The sequence below is a fragment of the Scylla paramamosain genome, chromosome 25 (genome assembly GCF_035594125.1).
Source record: "Scylla paramamosain isolate STU-SP2022 chromosome 25, ASM3559412v1, whole genome shotgun sequence".
Taxonomy (NCBI): domain Eukaryota; kingdom Metazoa; phylum Arthropoda; class Malacostraca; order Decapoda; family Portunidae; genus Scylla; species Scylla paramamosain.
The window spans coordinates 18,911,563-18,921,777 of NC_087175.1; the positions used below are offsets into that span (position 1 = coordinate 18,911,563).

Below are 10,215 nucleotides of genomic sequence, written 5' to 3' on the forward strand. Positions count from 1 at the left end.
CGATGACGAAAGTGATATTGTCAGCTATAAAATATACGACACCAGCAAGAACGTGTCTCGCTCTGTCGTCACCTTACGTGCATTTCAGCGTCCAGGAGGTTTACGAGTGTGTCTTCCCTCTCCGGCCGTCAGTGACACTCCTTCCTGCAGCACCCACGCCTACTCGCCTCATACAATTACACTACAGTCTAAAGAAACATACTATTTCATCTTTTCATTCTTTGCTCTTCACTCTCTATGACTGTCACTCTCCACTTCCACCAACACCATTCTATCAGCTTCATTAACCGCCAAGGTCGTCAACGGGGATGCTGCCTGACTGTCCCATTCTCAATATCACGTATCTCGTTTATTTCCTTTAGAGAGACTCCAAGCTCTTTAGTTTTGTCAGCGATGAAAGCAATGGACTTCCAGCATCATCCTCGCCACTATTAAGAGTGTCCCCATCACCAAGAACCAAAGCCCCAGTTTCTCAGTGGAAGAGGAAGCGTTCACTCACAAACCTAACCGGCACCATATGATATCGCTGTTTCTGGGATCATATTTCAAACGCTGCATTTTTCACACCCATCAGAGAAAAGACAAGCTCTCCGTCACTCCCACGATAACAATGACAGAACGAAACTCTCTACCACAAGACTAATGGCGGGAGAAAAAAAAGTCGGCCACACTGCTTCCCCTGACATCGCCACTGTACTCATTCTTCTGTCTGTGCGATGTGACTCCAATCATTGCTCCAGTACTACTCATCCTCACCATCAGACTATAGACTGTCAAGGGCTGCCTCGCTTTCCCCTCAGTAGCGAGCACCACCATCACCACCACCACCACCACCACTAATAACAACAACAACAACAACAACAACAACAACAACACTGCTACCGCCACCGTCACCGCCGCGCCGCTATATAAGCCGCCGCGCCGCTATATAAGCCGCTATATAAGCCTGTCTCCGTCACCACCATTCACACTCCTGCACCAACATGGCTTGCAAGGTGGGTTGGCTTCCCACACTAACACACAGGGCCTGCCTCACACACACGCCACCTGCCTCACACGCCTCACTAACGCTCACTTCATTCCCACAGCTCCTCCTCGTCCTGGCCGCCCTCGTGGCCCTCTCCGCCGCCTCCTACGTGCCCCAGAACTCCTATGGAGCAGTAAGTACGAGTACACCAGCCTGCCTCATCCTTCCCTCGCCCTCACCACTCTCTCTTCCTGGGTCAACACTTGCCCTCAACACCTTTATTCCTCCCACAGGCGCCCGCCAACTATAACTTCAACTGGGCTGTCAACGACGCTCCTTCCGGCAACAATTACGGCCACCAGGAAGCCCGCGACGGAGACAACACGCAGGGATACTACTTCGTGCAGCTGCCCGACGGTCGCCTGCAGAAGGTCACCTACTCTGTGCAGGGCGACTCAGGCTTCCTGGCCGAGGTCACTTACGAGGGCGAGGCCCAGTACCCCCAGCAAGGATACGGTGCCCCCGCCAGGCACCCTACGCCGACCTATGGCACCCCGGCCCCGCGCTACGCCCGCTGAGTACACTTCCCTCCCTCCCGACGCCAGGACCCGCACCGCCTCCCCCTCACACTTTTCTGTATTTATTGACTCCCTCCGTGCATAACTTGCAATAAAGACAAGGCAAGCACTCAAGCCCTTTCTGTTCATCGACTCCCCAACACCTCCTCCTCGCCAAAGATACCCTTACACAGATATCCAAGAGTCTCATAAACAACAAAGTCTTGGTATCGAGCACTAAAGCCTCTTCCCTTTACTTCGCCTTCAACATTTCTGTGTCAGCCACTCGCCCCAGGCTCCTGGTGTTCTTCCTTTAGGTCCTAGAGAGCAAACACTTGAGAGATGGTCACTGCGGTCACAAGCATTGCGGTGCTTTGCTGGCTGGCCTGACACCCCCACCAAGTCCGTGTCACACACCACAATGGGTGACGGTCGCCCGCTTGCTGGGACTCGGGAGCGCAGCGGCCTGGTAGTCAGGATGGGTCACGGCAAGCCACACTGCCTCGTGGCACCAAACACTGCCTTGAATGGCGGTCATTGCCTCAGCACACCTTTAACCATAACCCTCCCTCCTTACAGTGTGCACTGATGTCTTCACTGCTGTGTGGTTAGCTGATCGCCGAGTTTGTTTGCCCTCTGGAGTTAAACTGTAATTTCCTTACCTCATATCTTATTTGTCGTGACACATTCCGGATTCTAAGGTTACATCTAGCACAAAAGTCACACATGTCAGTATTTGCTGGAGGAAAATACTTTATGCTCATAAATATATGAATTCTAGACTCGCAGTGTCTGCGCTACCCGCTGGCAGGTCACAGAATGTGGCCAGGGGCAAGACTGCCCAGCCAGGACGAGTCTGTGGAAGAGAGGATGACATCGCAGCCACGCCGTGTGGCGAGTGGTGCCACGAGTGGCGTGTTCGCGGAATGCATTTGTATAAAGGGAAACAGCAATGATGACTGCCAGAACTTCAAATAATATCATAAATATATTCATATACTCCATGCATAATTTCGCTTTTCCTTATGCATATAATAAAACACCTTTTGTATAGATGGCTTATAATCATCATTATCTGATGTTTCCTGTGTATGTACTCGTACAAGATAGCTGAAAAAATATTTATTAAGCAGGAAGGTCCAGTGTACCTCTGTGCCTTGATCGGCGCAGCGTGCCCAAGAACATCCCCTTACAGAATAAGGCACAGTGAGACCACATGAACCACACAGAGAACGAAAAATTAGCAAATTGTTTTAATAACATTTGCTACCTTGAAAAAAAAAAGCCTCAAAAAACATCATAAAATTGCCTTCACGTGTTGTCCAATGCATACAGACTCTCGTGGTGAGTTATTATGTCCTCAGCGGTCAGGTCCGAAACACTGGTGCCCGGTGTTGTGTCAGTGGCGGGGCGAAGTGTTGCCTGTGGCGCCAGACTGATTGATCTGATAACATTTCCAGGTGCGTCTCCTGCCTCTTATTCACACGATCATACCCTATTGCATTCCCATTCGTGAATTTGGTGTGGGGACACACGCTCACACTCTTGCCGCCCACATTCCATGGGGCGCCTTTCCTCTGAGACCTGACGCCAGCCTCAGGCCGCCTTGCCTATCACCACGCCTTGCCTATCACCAGGTGAAGGGCTGGTGTCCCTTCGGACACCAGCCCTGGCCACTGTGTTTCTTTGGTCACCACTACAAAAGTACAAGAAGCATTATATATATTTCACTACTACAGTCTTTCTTGATCTAGAATAATAGAATAACATCATTACCTTCGCTACTCTTGCTTTCACGATTATTGTACAGCTACAGCTTCTGGTCAGCGATTGCTACTCATCCTCACCATTAAAACGTTGAGTCAAGGGCTGCCTGGCTTTCCCCGTCAACAACGACCAAAGCGACCACCAGCAACACCACCACCGCCACGCCGCAATATAAGCCGCGCCGCCTCTCCCGTCACCACCATTCACACTCCTGCACCAACATGGCTTGCAAGGTGGGTTGGCTTCCCACACTAACACACACAGGGCCTGCCTCACACACACGCCACCTGCCTCACACGCCTCACTAACGCTCACCTCATTCCTCATACCCACAGCTCCTCCTCGTCCTGGCCGCCCTCGTGGCCCTCTCCGCCGCCTCCTACGTGCCCCAGGACTCCTATGGAGCAGTAAGTACACCAACCTGCCTCATCCTTCTCTCACCCTTACCGCCCTCTCTTCCTGGGTCAACACTTGCCCTCAACACCCTTATTCCTCCTCCCGCAGGCGCCCGCCAACTATAACTTCAACTGGGCTGTCAACGACGCTGCTTCCAGCAACAACTACGGCCACCAGGAAGCCCGCGACGGAGACAACACGCAGGGATACTACTTCGTGCAGCTGCCCGACGGTCGCCTGCAGAAGGTCACCTACTCTGTGCAGGGCAACTCAGGCTACCTGGCCGAGGTCACTTACGAGGGCGAGGCCCAGTACCCTCAGCGAGGATACGGGGTCCCCACCAGGCCCCCGACGCCGACCTACGGCACCCCAGGCCCGCGCTACGCCCGCTGAGCACACTTCCCTCCCTCCCGACAAAATGACCTGCAACACCCCCGCCTCACCCCATTCTGTATTTATAGACTCCCTCCGTGCATAACTTGCAATAAAGACAAGGCAAGCATTCCAACCCTTTTTATCCTCGTGCACTCTCCTCTTCCTGCTGCTGCTGGTGCTGCTGCTGCCAACCCTCTGGCAGCCGCCACCACCTTGACAGATCACCCAGCCAGCACTGCCTTGTTCCTCGTGACACCCAGTAACACACATCACGACGGCGTCACATCTTTCTGCAGGTGTTCTCACCAACCTGTGTCTAGGCATTCTCCCACACCCAGAGAGAGAGAGAGAGAGAGAGAGAGAGAGAGAGAGAGAGAGAGAGATTTGGAGAAGGGTAATGAAGGCAGACAAAATTAGATTATGGACGGAAGAGAAGTATAGAGAGACACAGTAGAAGAACATGGTCAATGCAGACCAAATAAAACAAGTCCCTAAAGTACTGTGATGACCTTAAAGTAACAACCTTAAAAGTAACAACCTTACTACCATAACTACCTCGGGTCACGGACAGTTTTCAGCAATGCATCATGAAATCATTACTGTCCATCATATTCGTACCTACTGAAACGTCCTCAGTTCGATATATTCCCTAAAGTTCCCATAGAAGTTTGATCTGAGGACAAGAAAGCTTCCAGGAACAGCCGCTGTAGAATGTCACCCGGTGTCTGCGTCGAACACCACAAAAAGAAACTCCAGTAAACTTAAACAAGAACCAATCCATGACTGTTCAGTGAAGACCCATCTCTACCCCAAGATTTGGCGGCACACGCATACAACAGTAAATTCTTGACGGAAATATCTTCTTCAGATAAGAAAAAAAAAAATAAATATTGCACTTAGACAAATAATTCAGAACATGAACATGAAATATTTGGAAAGGAGCAAATTTCTATACAATTTTTCTTTCTCTCCTTTACGTCCACTTTTCACAGTATATTTGGCATAGGACGGTGCCTCCTAACGAAGGACCTTGGTTGTAGCATTTGGGAACCGTTACCCTGAGCGGATGCCCTTCCTACCTTCGAACCGTGGCCAGGATTCAAACCCGTGCGCCTGAGGACCATTGGGCCTCTAAAGCGCGCAGTTCCACTGCACCAAGGCGGACCTAAATTTCCAATACAAATAAAAATAAAAACGATACATACAATAATTGCTACCAAACATATGATTCGCAAATTCAGAAAGTTTTTTTTTAAAAGGACAAGCGAAACAATCTTAACGAGTGCTAAATTTCATAAGGAAGCAACATCAATCAAGTTCAGTATTTGATGAATACCGGTGAATTTCTACTGAAGAAGGAGGAGGGACTTAAAGTTAATACCAAACTACTTAAAGCCCAATCAACACTGTGTGGTAGTTACGATTCGTTTTAAATTGGCTTCATCCTACGCGTCTCCAACAAACAATTAGAAAAAGTAATGGCAAACCTTTACAATTCCCAGCTTGACCTCACCTTGACCACCCCGTGGAGTTTTGATTAGTGTCAAAATCAAAAGGCACAGAAACCTTTGGAGTACAAAGAGGATTAACAAAAATATTTTTCAGTTGGAAAATAGATCTTATGACGAAAGATATGAAGAAACGTATTTACCTTTACTGAAATAAATGGTGGTATGACAGAAGCATTCGAAATATTCAAAAGATTTGACAGCGAGTCCATTGAATATTATTTTACACTCGATCAGTAAAGCATTACATGAAGACATAAATATCTTAATATTCTTGGTAAAGAAATTCATGTTCACCGAAGACGTCTTTATTCGGGCCGTTAACGTCTGGCATTCTCTTCCCTTAAAATGTTGTTGCAAAAATTTTAAATCACCTTATGTCATTGCGAAGTCTTTTTTTTTTCTGTTATTGCTTATATTCCAAAACTGCTTGTGTGCTTGCTTGAATGCCACTTCTAATATCAATGATTTGTTCCTATGAGGTTTTTTTTTTTTCACAACAGACTAACTTGCTGCATGGCATATCCCTCCTGATACTTACGTATTTGTTATGTTTTTTCTTAGATTTCTTGGTTTTCATATTTTTCATGGTGAAATCTGTCACAAATTAGCCTTTTTCAAATTTTTTAATCATTATTTAACTAAGAATATTAAAATGATGCAACGTCTCATAACAAAAAAGTAAAACAACCAAAAACCTAAAAAAAAAAAAGCCTAACAACTATGGAGCAATAAACTAAACTAAATATTGACCAATATATCAAATAACACGTCCTCCTCAGTAGCACAAATTATATAATGAAACTAGCCTTTTTTCTCCTGGTGACGAAGGCAGAGTGAAATAGCACAGGGTCAAAGGCTGCCTGGCTTTCCCCGTCAACAACGATCAAAGCAACCACCACCAACACCACTACCGACATGCCGCTATATAAGCCGCGCGGCCTCTCTCCGTCACCACCATTCACACTCCTGCACCAACATGGCTTGCAAGGTGGGTTGGCTTCCCACACTAACACACACAGGGCCTGCCTCACACACACGCCACCTGCCTCACACGCCTCACTAACGCTCACCTCATTCCTCATACCCACAGCTCCTCCTCGTCCTGGCCGCCCTCGTGGCCCTCTCCGCCGCCTCCTACGTGCCCCAGGACTCCTATGGAGCAGTAAGTACACCAACCTGCCTCATCCTTCTCTCACCCTTACCACCCTCTCTTCCTGGGTCAACACTTGCCCTCAACATCCTTACTCCTACTCCCGCAGGCGCCCGCCAACTATAACTTCAACTGGGCTGTCAACGACGCTGCTTCCAGCAACAACTACGGCCACCAGGAAGCCCGCGACGGAGACAACACGCAGGGATACTACTTCGTGCAGCTGCCCGACGGTCGCCTGCAGAAGGTCACCTACTCTGTGCAGGGCAATTCAGGCTACCTGGCCGAGGTCACTTACGAGGGCGAGGCCCAGTACCCTCAGCGAGGATACGGGGTCCCCACCAGGCCCCCGACGCCGACCTACGGCACCCCAGGCCCGAGCTACGCCCGCTGAGCACACTTCCCTCCCTCCCGACGCCAGGACCCTCACCTCGCCCCCCTCACCCCATTCTGTATTTATTATCTCTCTCCGTGCATAACTTGCAATAAAGACAAGGCAAGCATTCTCGTTGTTGACTCCCTTCTGCTGCTGATAACACTGGCCGCAGGCATTAGCACTTCCTTATCCGCCTCGGCAGTTCACCAAGCAAGTATGTCTTTTTTTTTTTTTCATGTAAGAGGACGCTGGCTAAGGGCAACAAAAATCCAATTTAAAAAAAAGCCCACTGAGATGCCGGTCCACGAATACGGTCCGAAACAGTAGTCAAAAAAAAGTGAAGAATAAGTGTCTTGAAACCTCCCTCTTGAAGGAGTTCAGGTCATAGGAAATAGAAATACAGAAGCAGGCAGGGAGTTCCAGAGTTTACCAGAGAAAGGAATGAATGACTGAGAATACTGGTTAACTCTTGCATTAGAGAGGTGGACAGAATAGGGTTGAGAGAAAGAAGAGTCTTGTGCAGCGAGGCCGCGGGAGGAGAGGAGGCATGCAGCTAGCAAGATCAGAAGAGCAGTTAACATGAAAATGGATAAGTCCCCTGTACAGAGTTAACAGCTTGGGGGTGGTGAGAAAAACTGGCGGAGACGTCTCAGAACATATAACTTTATAGAAGCTGTTTTAGCTAGAGATGAGATGTGAAGTTTCCAGTTTAGATTATAAGAAAAGGACAAACAGAGGATGTTCATTCCAAAGTGACAGTTTGTAACGCGCTTTATGGAGGCGACTTTGATATTCTATCTTGTTACTGAGGCTGCAAATTATTTCACCTCACACAGCAGTTTCCTGTGACAAAGCCACGGGCAAGGGCGTTGCTTACTTAACAGAAAACCTGCAACTGTGTTTCAAGCAGACGAACATATTCCCTTTGATGTGTGCTCAATGAAATGTTCTGTGCTGCATTCATTTTTCTAGTTGTTAACAAGCTGAGGGCTAGAAACGCTTCAACAGCAAGTGCTGAGGTTTCCCGGTCAATCGACACCATGTCAAAAAAAGTAAGTAAAACTGAACATGGAGAAGTGATTTACCATTCAGTGGAGACACATCGTCCAGTCTTCACACCAGCTGCTGCATCACACCATAACTATCGACAAACATGAGGAGGGTGTCAGGGCAATCTGTTGATCAGATGAACTGGAGATGTATGTCAAGAGGAAAAATTATGAGGACATAAACGTCCCAAGAGTCTCAGACAAGACCACAACACCAGCCAGGCAGCTCGGAGTGCTCCTACAACTATACTTGTCCTCAGCTGAGCCGCGTCAGGTGCCAGTCGCCGCTCATCCACGGAGACCCAGTGCCACCAAAGATCCAAATCTACACTGCATCTGTGAATTCCCATCAACACTTGAGGATATGAAGAAAAAGCAACACCTATGGGTAGAATACGCAAAATAAAAAAGAATACAAAACATGACATACAGTGTGTTAGAGGATACAGAACCACTTCGGTAAAACACCCACCAACATTTGTTTAGGATAGTAAACATTTATCGCAAACTGAATCGAGTAACTCAGAATGTTAAGATGCTGTTTTGGGATGTGATGATTTTTTTCATACAATAAAACATCATCAAAACTCCACATGAAATCATTCTTTCCGGATGTGTTTTTCACTAAGTGAAATTGGATGAAATGAACCCGACACTAGCGTAAGACAACACTGACGTAAGACGCAACAGAGAAAGGAAGAGCACGATGCCAGATTGGATTGCAAAACGTTTTTTTTTTTTTTTTTTTTTTTTTTTCTTGTATCTAGGTCTTATGGCGCCTGCAAATTCATCCCTGGAGTCTTGGGTGGTCGGTTCCTGCCTGCGGTGACAGAGCCAGACTTTTCACGTGACGCCTTGAAGGAGCTCCTGCCGTTCCCTATCACTCCCTGCTACACTTGCACCTAGACAGGATTGGCGTCAGCACGGGGGTAATCCTGAGAGACTCAAGGCTCGTCGAAAGTTACTAGCCTTCGACGTTACTTGAAGTCAGTTTATTTTGTTCGCCACATCCACACGCTCACCACTGAACCATAGCCTTGCTGTCAACGTAATGGATTCCATTTCTAACAAGCAATGAGCACAGAAAGGATTTAATATGTGTCAACTTATCTTATCCCTCAGACGAAGATCAAAGTGTCAGCCTGGCGTTGTGTGGCAGACGTTCACCGTGCCAGCTTCTTCAGCGTTACCTGCGCATGCGAGGTCCATTACACCCTTTGACCTCACCAACTCTCAAGTTCCAGAAACGAAAACAACTACAGTGGTTCCTAGATTAGATTAAGAAACTTAGTTTAGGATTGGTTAATAACACCATCGCCAAATGAAGGACGGTGGAGCGTCTCTGTTAGTTTAATATTCAAAATTTCTATAATCTCCAACATTCGAGAAAATAACTGTTGCATTTCTTTATCTGGTTATGCCGTTGTGTTATGTTTTAAAACACAAATGAGCAAAGCGCACGGTTGTCCGTGTGGATGCAATCATTCAATATTCTCTATCGTAAAGAGACACAAACAGGAAGGACGATGAACGAAATCAGACATGATGGTCGACTATACGGCAAACCAAAAAAACAATGGTGGTTGCCTCATCTCACACTACACAAACTGCGTGGATGGCATGGTCAGCTGACAAGAGTCCAATGAAACGACCCACTTGCTGGTGTTTCGTTGACCCACTTTCAACTCTTCAAAGAAACACAGGGAACTGACAGAGGAGCTAAACTACAAGCAGGTGCAGGCATGCGAGGCACGTACACTGAGAGGAACCACACTAGCTGTGCTACCCTGGCAAGACGCCCCATGCCAGCGTGACGCGGTGCTGGCCGCCACTGCCCATTCCAAGGAGCGCTTCTTACTGCACACCAATCATAGAGAATGGTTGTGGTGGTGGTGGTGGTGGTAGTGCTGATGGTGGTGGTGGTGGTGGTGGTGGTGGTGGTGGTGGTGGTGGTGGTGGTGGTGGTGGTGGTGGTGGTGGTGGTGGTGGCGGTTGTGGTGGTGGCAGTGGTAGTGTTGGAGAGAGTGATGGTGATGACCAGCCTTTCTGAAATCCATACCTATGTAA

The 10,215-nt window shown here is 48.0% G+C and overlaps 3 protein-coding genes across 3 annotated transcripts; all 3 read left to right on the plus strand.

Annotated features, from left to right (window-relative positions):
* The first annotated feature begins 961 nt into the window (after positions 1–961).
* On the plus strand, positions 962–1,653 carry LOC135113286 (pro-resilin-like). The gene is made up of 3 exons (XM_064028499.1): positions 962–995; positions 1,089–1,160; positions 1,261–1,653. Exons 1-3 carry the CDS (start codon positions 984–986, stop codon positions 1,543–1,545), a joined length of 369 nt encoding a protein of 122 aa, XP_063884569.1. The 5' UTR covers positions 962–983; the 3' UTR covers positions 1,546–1,653.
* Positions 1,654–3,472: 1,819 nt separating this feature from the next.
* LOC135113287 (pro-resilin-like) lies at positions 3,473–4,189 on the plus strand. Its single transcript, XM_064028500.1, has 3 exons — positions 3,473–3,524; positions 3,627–3,698; positions 3,796–4,189. The coding sequence occupies exons 1-3, from the start codon at positions 3,513–3,515 to the stop codon at positions 4,078–4,080; spliced, it is 369 nt and encodes a 122-aa protein (XP_063884570.1). The 5' UTR covers positions 3,473–3,512; the 3' UTR covers positions 4,081–4,189.
* Positions 4,190–6,364: 2,175 nt separating this feature from the next.
* On the plus strand, positions 6,365–7,223 carry LOC135113288 (pro-resilin-like). Its single transcript, XM_064028502.1, has 3 exons — positions 6,365–6,561; positions 6,664–6,735; positions 6,833–7,223. Exons 1-3 carry the CDS (start codon positions 6,550–6,552, stop codon positions 7,115–7,117), a joined length of 369 nt encoding a protein of 122 aa, XP_063884572.1. The 5' UTR covers positions 6,365–6,549; the 3' UTR covers positions 7,118–7,223.
* Positions 7,224–10,215: the final 2,992 nt, after the last annotated feature.

Coding starts and splice junctions, on each gene's coding strand:
- LOC135113286 (XM_064028499.1), top strand. Junction 1,161..1,260: donor CCCAGAACTCCTATGGAGCA/GTAAGTACGAGT, acceptor TTCCTCCCACAG/GCGCCCGCCAACTATAACTT.
- LOC135113287 (XM_064028500.1), top strand. Junction 3,699..3,795: donor CCCAGGACTCCTATGGAGCA/GTAAGTACACCA, acceptor CTCCTCCCGCAG/GCGCCCGCCAACTATAACTT.
- LOC135113288 (XM_064028502.1), top strand. Junction 6,736..6,832: donor CCCAGGACTCCTATGGAGCA/GTAAGTACACCA, acceptor CTACTCCCGCAG/GCGCCCGCCAACTATAACTT.